This window comes from Zeus faber (assembly GCF_960531495.2).
Source record: "Zeus faber genome assembly, chromosome: 5".
Taxonomy (NCBI): domain Eukaryota; kingdom Metazoa; phylum Chordata; class Actinopteri; order Zeiformes; family Zeidae; genus Zeus; species Zeus faber.
This window is the reverse complement of record NC_137192.1, coordinates 12,337,073-12,356,327: the sequence shown is the minus strand read 5'-3', so window position 1 is coordinate 12,356,327 and position 19,255 is coordinate 12,337,073. Positions and strand designations below refer to the sequence as shown.

At 44.7% G+C, this 19,255-nt stretch overlaps 1 protein-coding gene across 1 annotated transcript; it reads right to left on the bottom strand.

Moving 5' to 3' along the window:
* ptpra (protein tyrosine phosphatase receptor type A) lies at window positions 1-9,962 on the bottom strand (the record flags this gene model as incomplete). Its single annotated transcript, XM_080001488.1, has 18 exons — window positions 1-75; window positions 1,074-1,209; window positions 2,246-2,397; window positions 2,497-2,622; window positions 3,179-3,313; window positions 3,808-3,884; window positions 4,017-4,110; window positions 4,298-4,447; window positions 4,547-4,682; window positions 4,854-5,020; window positions 6,009-6,128; window positions 7,310-7,407; window positions 7,518-7,554; window positions 7,953-8,029; window positions 8,401-8,491; window positions 8,810-8,946; window positions 9,475-9,548; window positions 9,883-9,962. The coding sequence occupies 18 exons, from the start codon at window positions 9,960-9,962 to the stop codon at window positions 1-3; spliced, it is 1,962 nt and encodes a 653-aa protein (XP_079857614.1).
* Window positions 9,963-19,255: the final 9,293 nt, after the last annotated feature.

The following is a 19,255-nucleotide window of genomic DNA, read 5'->3' as shown; positions in this document are numbered from 1 at the left end:
CTACTTGAAGTTGGCGTAGTCGGAAAAGGCATCTATGTATTCCTGGACCACTTTGTAGCAGAACTCGTACTGCTCCTGCGGAGAGGGAACAGCTGCGTCACTTACTCTGCTGTGAACAGCAGAACACAGCGTTACTATTTTCATGGGGGTGGCGTGACGTGTGCCCATCCGCTTCCGGCTTTGTATTTTACGTTGCCGCTCTACCATAAACGGGTGTGTTTGCAACATCTTTGTCTGTGTCTCCGTGTCAGAGGTAGGGATATAAATTAAACACGCTGCTCCAACGTCCCTTTCTGAATAGATGAACCCTAGACTGCATAGGGTCAAAAATGACCTGGCTTAATTTTTGTTTTGTTTTGAGTTTGTACCTATCAATTAATTCATATTTAAATCATGCACATTTTCAAATACACCTTAAGGAATTCCTGGAATTTTAGGTGATTCAAATCATATCAATACATTTGAAAAATAATGACAATAAAAAATATATATAAAGCATTAGTTACATATTTGAAAGATACGATTATTACGATTATTATTATTATTATTATTATTATTATAATAGAGCATTATTGTTTAAATAAAAGGAAGAAAATAATTATTTCTAATCCATCATATGCATAAAAATGAATTTGAATCACATAATTCCCCTTCTTTTAAAAATGCCATGGAAACCATGGAATATATGTTTGAAATGGTTCGGGGGAAGGCTGACCCCTTTGCACTCATATGCATTCTAGGGTTATTACATCTGTGAATTTGTTTTTATGGATATAATCCCTGGTCTTATTAATGGCGTAACACATGGCAGAATGAAACATTACAGTTCTTAAAATTGGAAGAAGTTAAGATAACACTTGATTCATCAGAAATAGAAGGTTTAACTCAGGCTTAACAGCGATTGGCATTTAATTGTATATACATTTTGGAATTTTCCAGTTTGGAGTTTTGACGAGAGAACATTACTTTTGCCGCTTAAACTTTAAAACAGAAATTACAGAGAAATTTCACCATTCAATGAAAATGGGGGCGGGGGGGGGGTTCTGGGTTTTAAGTTTTAAATAAGTCCTCACCAGTGTCTGCACCATGTGGGGTCTCTGCAGTCTGAGGCTCTTGACCGTCTGGAACACGTCCAGGATGCCCTCCGCCTTGACCCTCTCCAGGACGGTGCTCAGTGCACAGAAGGTCCCCGTCCGGCCGGCACCCGCACTGCATGGACACAGAGAGAACATTTTTGATAAATTAAAAAACAAAGACATGCGTGTTCACGCGGATGTTTGAAAAACAGCATTGTGCGAGGCGGCGCTTCTCAGAGCCGTTAAAATGTCACTAGGAAGTCGAGAACAATACTTCCGAGCGGCGACTTCCTGCGACTCAAATAGCGCCAACAAATCCTGATGATGGTACTTTGTGCCCTGGGATTCCCACAAACGTACAACTGAAATGGTTAGAGAAGTACTTCGTACTCCTTGTCATAGATAAAATCGAGGCTACCGCGGGCTGGGATGGAGGCCTCCTCCAGCCAATATCAACCCCCCCCTCCCTCCTCTCCATTTGACAAGAAGCTTGAAAACTAAGGGGCGCGGTCCGGCCACTGCAAGTCACGCGTTTACAACACGACGGTGAGCGAAGATTCCTACCAACGACACCAGCCAGCATTGGCGTGGATAACAGAGAGTGTAAAAACCCACCTGGCAACCGCTCGAGAGATGTAGTAGATAGTTTTCACTCAAAAGGGCTGAGGCAGATTGATTTGAAAGAGTGTAGGTTTCCCAACACAGTCTCACCTTACGTCACTCACTGCCAAGCAGAGTTATTTGTCAAGAGTGGAACCGATGTATTGCAGCAGGTAGTGCTGTACACCAACATTCATAGGTTGAAAACGCAAAAAAAATAAAATAAAATAGTGGAGGTGGCCTTTGATGTGACATTATTAAAATGTTCAAGAAAAGTACTTTTCACCTCCAAAAGCTCATCACTAGGCTGACATGTTGTAGCATGAAGTGAAAACACTCAAACGTGTGGCACAGGGAGAAGGAATCAGTCTTGAACTGAAGACAACAAACAACAGAGTGAACAGGATATTCACTTGCAGTTACATAGTGCAAGATATTCTCACCCTTTGCCAAGGAGGAAATGTGTGTGTGTGTGTGTGTGTGTGTGTGTGTGTGTGTGTGTGTGTGTGTGTGTGTGTGTGTGTGTGTGTGTGTGTGTGTGTGTGTGTGTGTGTGTGTGTGTGTCTGACCTGCAGTGCACAGTGATGGGGTGGTTCCCCGACTGCTGCTGCTGCTTCTGCACGGCGGCAATGATGTTGATCATGCCTTTCCCGTCGGTGGGGATGCCCACTTCCGGCCAGCCGTGGAAGTGGAACTGACGCACCGCGCGGGCCTTGTTCTCCTGGATGCAGCGGAAACGGGGACAAACATTAAAATTCCATCACGCCGCGTCAATGCGTAGCACAACTCCGGCCGAGCTCCGGCATTATATATAGAATACCCTGTTGTTGGTGACCAGCAGGTCCCGCACAGTGTAGCTCTCGCTCTCCTCCTCCCTCTTCAGCTCGATGGAGATGTCTCCGTAGACCACGACTCCGTCACTGGGCCAGTACTGCGCGCATTTTTCCTGCACGGCCGGAAAAGGAGGAAATTGACGCGTCGCAATACCATGCCTTTCCTTTCGGGTTACTCATTACAAAACGCTAGGAAACAAATCAAGGATTAAGTTACGAGGAGGAAATTGGCGCCGAGGTCATTATCTCTTCCTGGCGATAACGGTTTCACGAACTTCCTGCTTGGGGAATTAGGGATGATTAAGTTAAGTTGGCCAATGAAGAACCAACATCCTAGCGATTGTATTAATAGTGGAGAATTCGACCATTTGGACAAAAGCAATTTAATATATACAATCTATTGTGAGCCTGTTTGAGAGATCACTGGGAAACTGCGAGGGAGTGTCTGTGCTTTCATTTCCAGCATGTTACCGGACCCCTGGTGTTGCAGCGGAGTATTGAGTAAATTCTCATTTGTTACGGGCGTTCTATTTTGGTCAGATACTAACGGCCTGATACCCAACACCGGGAGTCGACTACGGGGGACCGCCGTCCTGACTCCGTGCCACTCCCTTTCCCTCGTGGGATTCCCGCCGCACGTTTCCCCTCGCCCTTCCTCCCGCCACACACCTGCCCCCTCTCCTCCAGCTCGGTGAGCATGACTATCGAGCAGCTCCGCCACTCCCAGATCATCCTCCAGAAGTCCTCTATGGTGTGCTGCAGAGGCCCCTGGCTGGTCATGTACGAGTCCTTCTGCCGGTAACCCTGCGAGGGAGGGAGGAAGGAGAAAGAGAGAGGACGGGAAAGGAGGGAAGCATTAATGGGGGGGGTGTATACAAAACAAATGAAGGACAAGAGGAGACATTTTAATATAGCCTCAATTACGTCTCAATTACATCACCGTGTCACAATTGACAAATAAAGAGTGAATTCGCAACTTTCATTTTATTTTTAAAGGCATACTCCCGTTTTTGGGAAAATTGCCCTTTGTCTGTCTTGCCCAGATTCAGATGAGAAGGTCACTATCAATTTCATCCCTGCGTGTCCCAAATCGAGGAAGCGACAGGCTGCATGATTACTGTGATAGCTCAACGCATGGCCGCGGGTGGGATCGACAGTCTAGCTCCTGTGACATTTCCCAAACTCTGTACAAATTTCCACGACTCAACATCCGTACCAGTCCCACAACGAAGACGTGTTACTGATATTGAAACACTCTGCTCTTCAGTGCAAACTAGAACATAGTTTTCCCCACTCACATCAATGAAGGATGCGTTGACATAATCCGTGTTCTCTTCCCCTCGTTTGACTGGAATGATCACTCTGTTGAACTCGTCTGTGAGAGAAAGCGCGGAGGCGGAGGATGCTTGAATACACAGGGAATAGTTACGCACAACACCTCTTACTTAAGCGGTGACGCGGTTAAACTCACACATGTGTTTGCGTTGTGGTATTTAATCACACTTACATGGGATGATCTGGAGGACTCTGTTCTTCTTCATGTTGGCAGGCAGGTTGCCTGTTCTCATCTTGTCGTTCTGGATTTTGATCGACGTCAGTTTCTAAAAGAAAAAAAACAACAACATATTCTTGTGAAAGTCGAATACGATACTAAACTAAATTAATAGATCAAATAGAACCAATTAAACTATTACTTATTTTGCTGTGTACACTGGCCTATGGATTATCTCACTAAAATACATACATGCGTTTTTGAAAAGATTCAAGGCGTCACACAAATGGTCAAACCTTGAATTCGGCCTCCAGACCCCCGCAGCCGGCTCCGGGCGAGGGGGCGTAGAGTTTGGCCAGGTGGGACTCCAGAGAGGTCACCTCCAGTTCCGTGTCTCCATACAAGTAATGCTCCAACAAGGCCTGGAAGATGAACACATACTGCATCTGCAGAGAGAGAGAGAGGGAGAGAGAAATTAGAGACAAAAAAAACAAAACACATCAATGTTTCAGTGCTTTGTGTGTGTTTAAGTCCATGGGACTTACGTCGGTCTGCACCATCTGACAGCGCTGGGCTCTGATGCGGGTGACGAAGCCGAACACGTCCACCTTCCTCTCCGTGTTCATCATATCGAGCATGGCGTCGATCACGATGAACGTACCCGTTCGGCCCACACCCGCGCTGACGGGAGGGGAACACACATTAAAGTTTGACACACACACACACACACACACACACACACACACACACACACACACACACACACACACACACACACACACACACACACACACACACACACACACACACACACACACACACACACACACGGTATAGAGACGTGATCTGTACCTGCAGTGGACCACGATGGGTCCGGCGTACTGGGGGTTGCAGGTCTTGACCTTCTTGAGGAACTTGAGCATGCCGATGGGGGTGAAGGGAACCCCGAAGTCAGGCCAGCTGGTGAAGTGGAACTGGGTGACGAGCCGCTGGGGCTTCTTCCCGGACACGTCGCCCACCTAGTGGAGACACGATATAGAAATTAAAATCAGATCTCCAAAGCAACATGCCGCTTTGTGTGCCGTTGTCAAGGAGGGATAACATACTAAGCTATTTAAGCAAACATGCTTGTCTTCAAAGAAAATGTTGGTATTTTTTGCCCATTATTTTTTATATTACCCGTAGTTTTTGATCATTGGGAGTCAACCTGAGTGATTGATATTGGAATCTAAAAATAAGAGTATTCTGCAATTTCCCTTGAACGACAATTAAACATTCTTTCCTCTGTAGAAAAGGAGCAAACTTGTCAAAATAAAGTCTCAGAGCACACATCTTCATCTACTAGATAGATAGATATTAAAGATACTTTATTCAGCCCGAAGGGTAAGTGCAATAGGCCATATAATAATAAAGCAATAAAATAAAAAATATGAAAAATGAGAATGGCAATATGGGAAATTTGAAAAACAGTCAACTGAAGCCTAACCTAAAAAATATAATAAAAATAAAAATTATAAAAATGATTAAGACCTGAAAAGGGCATGTCCAAAAGTGAAATATATTGTGCTATGAAATAACTCATGAAATAAAAAGTGAAGCCGAAAGATTGTACAATAAACACACACATTTACGCACACATACATTTATACATACATATGTATACACACACACAGATATATATACACACACAGTATAGACAGACTACAAGATTTTATTGAATATTTATAATTTTAAAAAGCTGCTTTGTTTCTAAAACCTTTACACACACACACACACACACACACACACACACACACACACACACACACACACACACACACACACACACACACACACACACACACACACACACACACACACACACAGAGTTGGTGTGGTCAGTCTAAACACCAAAACCAAAAATTTGCAGTAGTTGACAAAGATGGACAGTAAAATTGCTGAAATCTCAAGCTAAATAAAATCAAAATAAATGGATATTTTTAAAGAATGGCATACATTTTCTGCTACCTGTTGGATGCAGAACTTGCGGATGGTGTAGTCCACCAGGACCATCATGTCTTCTACAGACACGCGGATGTTCCCGTAGGTCCAACAGCCCTGGTCCGGCCAGTACTGGGCACACTTACACTGAAACAAAAGCGTAAGAATGAGACGACGGTGTAAAAAACACCCAAACACAGCCAGAGAAGGCACCCTTTATCTGGCTAAATAAGTTGCGACGCTTCAATAATTCCGCAATTATTTATCCTCGTATATCTGTGTCACTACTTAGAAAAGTGGACATCTCAACCAGATACACTCGACATAACTGCCTTGAATTCCTGTTTTAGTCCATAGTGTCAGCTTCACGTTATGTCCGATTAAAAAATAAATAAATAAATAAAAATGGAAGGGGGGGGGGGAACAAAAAAAAAACAAAAAACAGCAGCACAGAAATGAATTACTGAAAATAAATCCACAATCTGCAATAAATCTAGAAATTTGACGAACTACAGTTACTCTGTCGTGGTTGTAGGCCGCGGTCGACCCGTCAAGTTGCATTTTACATTCTTGTCTGCCTAGACTCATATAATATATGCAGTGAAGACTTTAAAGGGATTTAATAAAAGGTATTAAGTGTATTTTTTGGCAAAATGGAAGTTACCACTACATTGAGATTGATGGTGAACCATTTCCAGTGAGAAACATGCTGTCTTCACATAGAGATTATTTTTACAGGGGAGTGCAGAGGGCTGATGGAGCTTTGTCACCTGGTGCAATCCCCTCTCCCCCTCTCTACAAGGAGCTGTGGCAGATTGGCAGCTCCTTCAGCCACTGGATCATCTCACCCAGGTGTGAAAACAGGGGGCTTCAACCGCTCATTTGTGCCCACTGCCACAGTGATATCTGTGTGGCACAGTGCCACAGACTGTACAACAGCAGTGGAGACCAGGCTACAAACTGTAAAACATGGATGCTTCACACACATCTTCAACCTGGCAGCACAGAATATATACTGCATGCAATCGACACAGTTTCAAGGTGGTGGCTTCAAGTTCCCTCCGGCTGTTCCTGAGATATCGCGTTCCCGAGAATGGGATGGACAGACAACTCTGGCCTGGCTGCCTCCGGCCATGTCTGCCGGAGGCGTTAGAACTAGAGTATAAAGGGATGCATGTTATAGTGGTTTTACATTCAATCATTTATTATGAGGGGAAGTTTCCTTTCCCCCCCCCCCCCCCCCCCCCCCGTCTTATATGAACATTCCTTTATAAGATATAATATACAATAATATAATACAATACAACACAGTCTTCATCCAAGTCTACCTCTTTTCTCTCCTTTAAGTTTGTCACCATGACGATGGTGGCCGTGTTCTGCTCCCATATCATCCTCCAGTAGTCGTTCACCGTTTCCTCCTTCGGCCCTGAGAAGATGAAGGTTGATGAGAGGAGAGAGAGTGAGGGGAAATGTGTGTGACCTGTAAAAATCGAGCCCTGTCAAACGATGAGGGCGCTTATGTTCGATGTTTTTTACCTTGAGCTGCGATAAACTTATTTTTCTCTTGGTAACCCTGTGAAAACAAAACAAAAAAGTCAGGACAGTTTGACACGGGGGCACTTTTCAGTCACACAATATAGTAGTTATACCAGGTTCATTATGTTAATTCAAGTACTTTTTAAGCACAATCTTTATTAATAAAATTTACATTTCACTGGTATAACCTATGTTGATAAAACAATTCTAGAAAATCCCCCAAAACCAGGGGGAATATCACAGGTTTTCATCAATCACGTATTTGTTTTTCAAGGACTTTTCAAGCACTTCCGCACAAAAAGGGGCTATTTTCTAGATATTCCAGCATTTCCAGCAATTTCTAAGGACGAAATTCAAGCACTTCAAGCAACCCAAGGACCTGGTAAGAACCCCGCACATAGTATTTTGTAGGATAAAAACATAGCCCGTACTAACATTTATGAAAGAGGCGTTGATAAAGTCCGAGTCAGGGACTCCTTCCAGGGATGACAGATGCACCCTGGAGTGATCGTCTGAAAGGGCAGAGCGTGGGAGAGGAATTTTAATCGTTTAATTAATGAGACCCCATTCAAAGCATTCATGATGTCAAGATGCAAACACAGGAAACGAAGAAGTAGAAAAAAAGCCACAGCAACAGCAACCTCCGGCTGTTTTTTCACTATAACGTCTCGAGATAACGGGAGGCTGTTCGAGTCGTATTAGAGCTTCATATTAAAAAATAAAAACACTTATTGGCCTTGTTATCCTATTCTGCGTAACCTTCTGAAATCAGCTTCAGTAATTAAAACAGCGATGCAGCTTTTGAAAAAATAAATAAATTAATTAATTAATAAAACTTAGTGCTTCACAAGCTTTCGGGCGTTTGCGATGTGTGGTCACTCACATGGCAGGATGTTGACATATCGATTCTTCTCCTTGTTCTCTTCCTTGGAGGCTGCATCACATGACGGCTGGATGGGACACACTGGCAGCGCCTGGAAACAGATTGACAAACAACAGACCTTCAGTCCTCGGAGTTCCCCCGTTTTCAAGACGCTCTCATTCATTCTTCGACCGTGATGCATATGTAGGACTGCGCTGTGATGCGAACCTCCTTGAATTGCAAATGTCTTGACTGTACGACCAAATTGGGTGGGGAAGTTGTACTTATTTTAAACTACGGTAACCATCTTCACGCCAAAAACAAAGAGTGGGCGACATGAGGGCGTTAACATTCATCCAGTAAACTCCTCCATTCTTTCCATGCGGCAGAGATGCAGGTTTCAGGTGAGACGTTGGAGAAGGTGCCATACGTTAAACTCCTCCCTGAAGAGCTTGTTGTCGTCGGCCATTCGGCGGTTCATCTCCTCCTCGAGCTTGTCAACGGGAAGGGGCGGGTACTTCCTGTTTGTGCTGGGCGAGCGGGCCAATAGCGGCACACTCTGGAGTTCTGAGACGTCAATCGGGAAAGGGAAGGGAGACGGGGAGGAAAGACGAGGGAAGTAACAGAGGGGTAGAGGAGAGGCAGGGATGCAGATTTGTGAGAGAGAGAGAGAGAGAGAGAGAGAGAGAGAGAGAGAGAGAGAGAGAGAGAGAGAGAGAGAGAGAGAGAAACAAGAAAAACTTTGAAGACATTGATTGAGTCAAGCGCTACAGTTTCTGGAAACGAAACGGCCAGCAGAGGGCGCCGTGATCCCACGCTACAACATGCGGAGGGACAGAACTTTAGCTCTGCTGGTTAGGTAATCACATCGAACAAAAGCCTCCGCCAGCAGAAATGTTATCAGTTAAGAGAACATGATCAATCCGGTCTTATCAGAAACAGCCCATTGTGGCATGTTGAATCAAGCCGGCTGCCCTATACGACTGTAAACACTTGCCGATATGCCCTAAAATAAACAAATAACATGATATACATGTGGGAGATAGAAACGAGCACAAAATGCAGACGGTCGCACAAACAAAAAAATGACTTCACCTGTGTCGTCCGACCGGCCGTTGGTCAGTCTGAAGGAGTTGGAATGGCTTCCCGCCTGCTTGTACTTCTTAAACCTGTCCATGACGACACAAAGATATGAGGACGGATCTACAACACACATAGACATACGTACACCTATATAAATACATGTGTACACCTCGCCGCCGCCACTGCAGAATGCCAATCAGCTGTAACCATAGTAACAGTGGTAAGTTAGGCCTTTCACCGCGGGGCTCTGGCCTCGGGTGGTAAGGTGAAAATATTGACGTGCTTAAGAATCCGGATTCTTTTATTTTGCAACAGCCCGTGAAAATGTCCCCGCGGCGCTACTTTGTTTGATGCTCGGCATCGAGAAAACAAACAAAAAAAAGGAAAAAAAAAAAAAAAAAGGAAACACGTTGCCCTGACCTGAGCATGTAGAGGATGATGATGATGAAGATGATGACCAGCAGGGAGGACAGGGCCACCATCACCGCGATGATGGGCATCTCGTCCGCCTGGTTGTCTTCTTGGTTCAAATACATAAGAGACAGAGAGAGAGAAGACGGGGGAGAAGGGGTGGGGTGGGGGTGGGGGTTTACATGCATTGTTTCGACGAGGATGAACCGTGCAGCTGGAGAAGCTAAAAATACAACCTAGAAACTGGCAAGTAAGCGAGGAAGAGTCCAGTCTAAACTCGACACCATGACCGGATACAGATCTAGGTATTTTGATTGACAGAGTGCTTCGTCCTATTAGAACTCCACGTGCCTTATCTTTCAGTGTACAAATGTGCGATCCATTTCCTAGAATCCCTAATCAGTCTAACGTGCTTATTTTTTATTTTTTTTCCTCAAATGAGAGCAGGGAAATGGCCCCGGCCTGACACACATTGTAACAGATATCGGTGGGCTGGGCGTCGAGGAAGAAAACCTCTCTGTGCGCCGGCCAAAATCCTTGAAGCCGTGATACAATTTCGACTCGGAAACCTTGCCGCGTGCGGCTGCGGGGCGGCATCCGCTCTGCGCCTTTCTTCTCGCGTCTCCCGGCGAGGGACGTTCCAAGCGCGGTCGCCCCGTGTTAATATTTCATCGAGAGCGGGCCTGTCGAAAATGGACGTTGCCGTTTAACTTGTGCAGGTGATTCAGAGACACCCTCCCGCCTCTAAAACCGATTAGGATTCGCCCGACTGATGAATACAAAGCGCCTTCGACCGGGGACAATGTCTTCGGTATCCTGGTTAAACTCTTGACCCAAAGTGTGAAACAACGGCGTAAAGACCGCGCCACCACACACTATTAGATATTGCGTCGGGCCGAGCAGTCATGACTCGGAGGAGCGTCCAGTGGGCGTCGGTGGTTGACCGATAACTTGACCGATAACCTTTTCATTGTGCTTATGAGTTACCGATGGGAGCAATTTGTGCAAGAGTCCTGGAAACATTTCGCTGCCGTGTCTTTCTGACGGGGCCTCAAATTCACCAGAGCGTGAACGGGACTTTAGTCACGGATTAAAAAAAAAAAAGAAAAAAAAAGAAGATGATCTCGGTTGCCATTTTCACGAGCCGAGTCGGAATCAGAAGTGGCGTCGTCGAGTCCATGACGTTGAAGGCAACTGGAATCCACTGTTCTACGCGACAACATAAAGAAAATGATACTCGTACTCGTTGAAATGATCATTTGACTGTGCGGTCCGCATGCGCATTCTCAGCAAAACGTTGTTTGGAATGCTGTCTGGTTAAGTTGCATTTTCGTGCATAATTCCCATAGACTTTCCACTGTTCTCAACTGGACAATGAATACATTGACAAGTGCATCGGCATTAAGAGGCGACGGGCATCATGTGAATGTGACATATCCGGCCGCCCTAATGGCATCGAGACGCGCTCGCAGCTCGGCACAGGAAAACGTTTAGAAGTAGTGGCTGGGATGAGATGCACAAACGGCAGCACGCCATTGAACTAACAGCCACTCGGGTTACATAACGGACATCATGCAACGCGGATCCATCTGCCACATCACACAACTGGCACAATGTGGACAAGTCCACTGGTAATTGTCCCCTCAGTTCATTAAATCCTCTTTAAAGTCCAATCACATAGGAGGAGAGGTTCAGATGGGGCTCGGGGGGGTTCTGGACCTTCCATACCAATGAGCATTAAAGGCAGTAAAATGAGGTCACCGCGGAACACACACACAAAAAAAAAAAAAAGGGTATTGCTGTGGTTAATTCAACACTATAGCAAATAGCGGTACCACTCTGCATCTACCACTGTCTGACGTCCTTAACTGTGTCAAGGCACAGAGGAGAAGCGTCACTGCCTTTTGACTACTGTATATTCAGAAAAATTGGCACAAACATATGTATGCACATGGAGAAAACACCAACAGCACAGACACAGCCATGATGCCTTACCTGGATTCTCACCATCTGTGAAAGACAGAGAAACAATTCTTGTTACTTGCACGAATAGCCACCAACACACACCCCACAGTAACATTCATTAAAATGTTAAAAGTTCGGCTGCCGGGATTATTTTTCTTTTTCTATAATTTTCTCTGTCTCTGTCCTGGCATTTGGAGGGTGTTGTTTGTTTACGACTCGATTCTATAAAGGACTGGAGCAAGAACCAAACGATGCCAAGCGGCCCCCATTGTGTTTTGGGCCACCATTAATTAACGCATTGTTTTGACATGTGAAGATGTTGTTTCTAATGTTGTCTTTTCTCTCTTGTATGGAAGCGACAAACTAGCAACAACTTAAAGGCGGACCGAGATTTTTTCCCCCGAATTTCTCCCCAAGGGATTAATAAAGTGTTGTTTTTTTTTTAATTAATCACCTGCAGTTGGCTCCTGAGCAAGGCTGTTACTTGTCAGTCAAAAGTCAACACATGAACATTATGGATAGATCCCTCCCTCACAGTTCGGGAGATGGATGAGTGTTGTTATGGATAAAAGTATTGAAACCATAATACCATATAATTGATTTGTAAAAGTTATTTACAAATAAATCATGTTGCTGAAACTTTGACTGTATTCAGGGTTTGAAGGGATAGAAAGTTTAAACTGAAATCGGATTTCCTTAGAATTGCCGGTAGGGAGTCTGATGGTGGGGTGAATCTAGTCTGTCAGACCAAAATAGACTGCAAAGTAGTCTGTTACGGTTGTGTAGCCTAAACAGTGTTCCTTCATCAGTGGGGAGGTGTCACAAGAAGTAATTTAGGCTCGAAACGCTCTCCCACACACACTTACCAGGTGGGGTGATTTCCACATTGGGTTCCGTCGTAGTCTCTGCTTCCACGCTGTGGTCCTCGTCTGGGATGGTGTCCGGCAGAGAGCCGTCTGGAGCGGTCGCCGCGGTCCCATTTTCTCCTCCCCCGTCACCCTTGTCAGCCACCGTCGTGGTGGTGGGAACAGGCGGAGGTTGGGTGTCCGCCGCGCCGTCAGGGGCGTCTGTCGGGGCCGGAGGCAGCGGAGGAGGGGGGAGGGGCGTCGGAGGGGCGTCAGTCGGGCCGGCGGGGGGCACAGCCCCGTCGTCTATCGCGGGTGGCGATGTTGCCGGGGTTGTCGTCGTCATCTCCAGGGCGACCGTCGAGGCAGAGGAGGTGGTGGTGGGCGGGTCTGTCGGAGCGGGTGTGGGAGCCCCGGCTGTGGTGTTGAGGAAGGGCGCTGCCGCGGGAGGCTCTGTGGGCTTCGCGGTGATGATGATGATCGCAGGGTCTGAGAGGAAGAGAGGGGCAGTGATTCCTCATTGAAACCCAAAAACACCACCTGGCTGGACAAAAAGCTAAAAAGGGACACTTTGTGTCAAGTCAGATCAGACCAATTGCAATGTCTGTTGACAACCACCTGCAGAGTGCAGCGTGGTTCAAAATGTCAACAAAGTGGTACAAGGCAAAGTCAGAAACTTCCTGCATGGAAAACTCAGTTTCTATGGCTCCATTCTGACCCCTCCGTACCGGAGATGTTTTGCACACACAAACTGGATCATTCTTTTTTTGGCATGACGTGCTATAGAATGCAGTCACTGTGTCATGATGTGTCATCTGAATTTAATGGGAGGAATGTCAGCAATTGTATTAAAATGACACAGGCATTGGGCCTGCCATAGACCAGTTAATTGAAGCTAAGTTTGAAGATTGAGTGCAAGAATCTCCAAGTCTCCCACGAAACAGGCCAAGACCCGATGTACTCTGACTTACACATAAAAAATATCTCAGATTAATAGGAAATGTAAAGTTTTATTAAATGTGAATCATGCTCTACCGCCCCCAACTGATGGCATACATTCACAATGTTTAATATAAAAGCATTGCATAAAACTATGACATTTATGAAACTTTTGATAATAATCAAAAGATATAACCAAATAAAAAATGGGAACATGAGGTGAAATATTAGAACTGAGACGTATTTTGGAAAAGGGTCTATCGTTCTTTGCAAAGCATCGTCATAAACCTCAGTTTGATTGTTTAACGTACCATTTTGAACTCATAATAAAAAATAGATAGTACTAGTAGAGAGATAAACGGGGTTCATTTTGGCATTACAAAATGAAAGCCTTTTACGTACTTTTTAAAGCACTATTCTTTCATTTTCAAGTATTTCACACTAAACAAAGATCATTTTCAGTGTGATTTTTATTAATTAACATATATAATCTTATTCTCACTGTCTATTATTTATATGAGTGTATGCTATTATATCTATACACCGATCAGCCACAAAATTAAAACCGTTGACAGGTGAAGTGAATAACATGTCTCATCTAGTTCCAATGACACCTGTCAAGGGGTGAGATAAATTAGGCAGCAAGTGAACAGTCAGTTCTAGAAGTTGATGTGTTGGAAGCAGGAAAACTGGCAAGCGTAAGGATCTGAGCCACTTTGACAAGGGTTAAATTGTGATGGCTGGACGACTGAGTCAGAGCATCTCCAAAACGGCAGGTCTTGTGGGGTGTTCCCAGTATGCAGTGGTAAGGACCTCCTAAAAGTGGTCCAAGGAAGGACCACCGGGTTCTGGGAGCCCACGGGCACATTGATGCGTGTGGGGAGAGAAGGCTGGCTATGATAGAAAGGTTTCAGAACACACAGTGCATCACAGCTTGCTACGTAAGGGGCTGCGTAGCCACAGATCGGTCAGAGGGTCCATGCTGACCCCTGTCCACCAGGAAAGCAGCTACAATGAGCACATGAGCGTCAGAACTGGACCATGGAGCAATGGAAGAAGGTGGAACTGGTGTTATGAATCAAGTTTTCTTCTCGATCATGTGGATGGCCGGGGTTAGTGTCCGATCTGATCCATTGGGGTCCCACCTCACAACTTCCAGGACTTTAAGGATCTGCTGCTAACGTCTTGGTGCCAGATACCACAGGACACCTTCAGAGGTCTTGTGGAGGCCATGCCTCCACGGGTCAGAGCTGTTTTTGTGAGACTACATAATATTAGTGGTTATTAGTGGAGGTTTTAATGCTGTGGCTGATCGGTGTATATCTATCATTAATCTCATCGTCATATATTATTGTAGGTGTCTATTTACAACCATTCTGGATTCAATTTCTCTTTCTCTGGCATAGTCTTTGTTGTAAAAGCGATTCTGGTATTCTTTTCTTGAATAACAAAACCAGGGGGAATATCACAGGTTATCAATATCAAAGGTTATCAATCTTTTCAAGCACTTAAAGCACAAAGGGGGCTATTTTCAAGGTAATTCAGAACTTAAATTTCTGAGGACGAAATTGAAGCACTTCAAGCACCACGTTAACACCTCAAGAACCCCGGATACAGCAATATAGAACAACATTGTGCAAATTGCTCAATGACACTGGTGTGGTTGGTACCTGTGGTGGTGCCGGCTGGACCCTGAGCCGAGACCCCGAGGGCGACACCGAGCAGCAGGAGCAGGGGACACACACCCATTCTGCCCTGATGGCACAGGAACAAACAAAAGGGGTGTTAGTCAAAGACAACATCCGATAGCCGTGGCATTTGCGCACAGACGGCTGACCCAAAAAACAACGGTTTTAAAGCAGAGCAGGAGTCCACTTTTTGTCCGTTTTATAATCCCCCTCAATTCTAATCCCACACGCTCATTTTTGGAAGAAAATGCTTCTAAAGCTACTCGTTTTAAAAACAAAATGGAAAACACTCATACAAGCAGCTTACCTTAAGGAGCGAAGTTGGCATCAATCACTCATTCGCCCAGCGTGGTCCTAAAAAAAATGACAAATACGGGGCACATGATTGTTTTTTGTATTTGTCATTTGAAAATCATCCTTCTATGGTCCACTAAGAAACCTCTGATGGCGGTGTCATTCAGTCGAAACAGAACAGTGGCTTTGTAAAGTCTAGGGATGCCACGGTGAGGAATTTTTCCCACCGGTTATTAAACTCACGACAACACCAGTGTTCAGGTAACACCGAACGGGGGGGGGGGGGCTAATCACGCATGGAGATTACGCATGGAGGGAGACGGGTCCCGATGTAGAACTGATCTAAGGGCATCTATAGCCTTCTTTCTCTCCTCTCCACTTGTGATAAGTGTAATGTGACTCCACAGACTGTGCTGCCACTCTGCTGTGCACGCACTAGGGATGCAACGGTACACGGCATGTTATCGAACCACTCGTTACGCCTCCTACAGTTCAATACGCACACGTGAGCCGTGGTAGTACGGTGTCACGATAGAAGTCCACTTGACGTGTTGGCGCAGCATACAGGCGCGGCGTGCAGTAAGTGCTGCTTCCTATTGAATCCACGGTTGCAGCTCCACTGGCCACATCAGTCGTGCGGGGTCCGTGCGGGGTCTGCGCGGAGCCGCGCAGCATTTCTCTGTATTTGCACAAGAGGTATATTTTCTTTTTTCAACTGTGCGCGTCTAGGCAGCCTTTTCACGAGAAACACGAGATAAAACTACATAGAAATGTTTTGGTAAAAAGTACAATCAATCGAGGCGTCCAGTTGGAAAATAACCCCCTGGGATGGCCGTGTCCCTCTTCATTACAAACTTCTCTTGAAAGATTCTTTTGAATGGCTCTTTTGTAGGAACGAAGGGAACACAGTTTAGCTGGGTGATGAGCCGTTTTTTGTTGTTGTTTTTTTTTGTCCATTTTTAGAGTTTTTATGTTATGTTGTTTTGTTTAAGTTGCCATCTTCTGCCACTGGAAACTGTTTCCCCCTCTATGTAAGAGATAGCCTATGCTCCTCCCTCGCCTGGAGGTTCGCTGGCTGAAAAGGAGCGCACCCACTGTCACGTTAGGTTCACAAAGCAAAGGCACACAAAGGTTATATTTTTTCATTTAAAAGTAGCTATCTAAGTGAGGTCATTATTAATGCCATCTGTCTATAAAGATAAGAACTGTTTTTTTGTAATGTCTATATGTCAACAAATTTGACCAAATTGACTAGAAAAACAACTTAAACGAAAGACATTTTTAGTATATATTTTTTTTGTTTGTTTTCTAAGTACAAAATATAATTTTGTACTTAGTTTGTTTCCATTTTTCTGTCTAGTTTTAACGAAAATGTTTTTTCACACCTAGTTTTAGTTTTTAGTTCGATTTTGGTTAACTGTACAGGGATGCAAACACATGTACGGTGAAAAAAGGTCTGAAATATACTTGGTGGTAGTCGACGGTATTCCGGGTTCCTCGAACGCATCACTTCCGACACGCATTACAGTTTACCGAACCCATGAACGCAGCATCGCTTTGGAGTGTTTTCAAACCCGTGGACCTGGATGGTCTATGCGTCTAGTTCTAACATAATATCAGATTAGGAGTCCACTGGTTAATCGATTGTGGATGGTGTCATTCTCTCGGACGGATAAAAAAAATAATAATAAAATAAAAAAGCTAAAAAGGGTTGCCACACACTCATCCACCCAAAAAATAACTAACTCTTCGCATCGGTTTGGACCATTTGTACAAGTCACCCAAATTGACGTGGAAAAAAAGTGACATTTGCCGAAAAGTGACCGGGCAGCCGTGTTACTGGCGAGCCCTGTCCTTCAAACATTTCAAAACTCGTATTGGGAGAACTTTTAGGTCATATCTTCAGATCAGATTAAGTCATTTTGCATCATAATATGAGGATGTCTTAATTTGATGTTATGATAATTATGAAAGACAACAAAGGATATAACACACACACACACACACACACACACACACACACACACACACACACACACACACACACACCACACACACTTTAATTAACCACAATACAAGTTCTAACATGGTATACTGGTGCACAGGTTAAGTTGTGGAAAGTGAATAATGTATACAAATGTATGCTCCGTTCCATCATGACATCGCTCAATAAAGTGAAAACGTGATTCACAGAAAGTGTATCCGACGTCACTTTTTTTTTCTAATCTATATTGGATGGCCAGGAAGCTGTGGCAGTGGCAATGTAGCAACGAAGAAGCTCTGGGAATGTATTTCCGTGTAAAAAGGCATAAAGGAAGGTAGAGGCTGAAATCATTGTAGTACACCTGACATGATTGAGCTCATATGTTTTCTGGATTACTAGAAGGGGAGCATTGTTGTATTTTTATGTGAAAAAGCATCCATGCTATGCCCCTGCAAGAGTTTGGTCTGCACAATTAAACAAACATGTAGCATCCTTTGCTTAAGCATCATTGGTGTCCAACAGAATTTGTCACATTTAAATTCCCGAAGTGTCTCCTAACATAAGACATGAATGGGCGCCTTTCAGCCCATTCATGCAGAAGCGAGCCATCCGAGGATAGATAGTCTGGAAGAAAGGACGAAGGCTGTTGGGTGGTCTGTGTCTGACTGGAAGGTTTATTTTTTTTGCTTTAATCCCAGAAGCCCCATCGTTGTTGTCTCGCTGACTGGACCGTGATAATCCCCAGGACTAATCCCATAGTGCTGACCCAGGAATAATCTAGCCTGTCTGGCTTGGCTTGAGGAGCTTCAGCACACAGATAGAGAGCCAGCAACTGGAGTGCCAGCGCACAGAAACTGATGCTCAGCATCACAGATTACTACATCAGGGGGGCAGTGGACAATTTAGTTGCTGAAAGGAGCAACAGTGCCAGTTCCTCCGTCTAGGCCAGAGGTCGGGAACCTATGGCTCGCGAGCCAATTATGGCTCTTTCTATGACGGTATATGGCTCGATGACAATTTTGAGCGAAGATTTTTCATCACAATTAACAAGTAATAAATAATTATTCTTTGTCACTTTAAAGTAAAACAGGTAAGAAATTACAATTTTGAAAATAAAATTCAAAATATAAATGTGGCTGACAAAGGGGCGTAGTCAAGCACCGGCTGCGGACCACAGAAAGACTGCGGGGCGCCTTTTACTCGGCGCGCTGCCCCTCCCGGGTCTCTGCTCAGGCGCCACTTGTAGGTAAGGCTATAGGGAGGGAGATGGAGTCTTTCTGGCCGTGGTGCGCCGACATGACGAGAGTTTTATTGTTCATTTCAATATGCGGCACACAGGCCACAATTATATATATATATATATATATATATATATATATATATATATATATATATATATCACTGAGGATTATTATAATAATTGTGGATAATAATGATCCTCTTGGGCACAGGAGGAACGGCGTTCCACTGCTGAGCTGCTTACGAGCCCGTGCGCCGATCCCCTCTGTAAGACAGACAAACATTAAGAAAACTCCCTGCCTCCAGTCGGACCAATCAGCTGAACACAAGTGGACAGAAATGGAAAAAGCTTTGATATGTATGTGACAAATAATCTCTTGAACTTGAACCTGAGGACCAACTGATTCTTAAAACTTGGAACAAGCTTC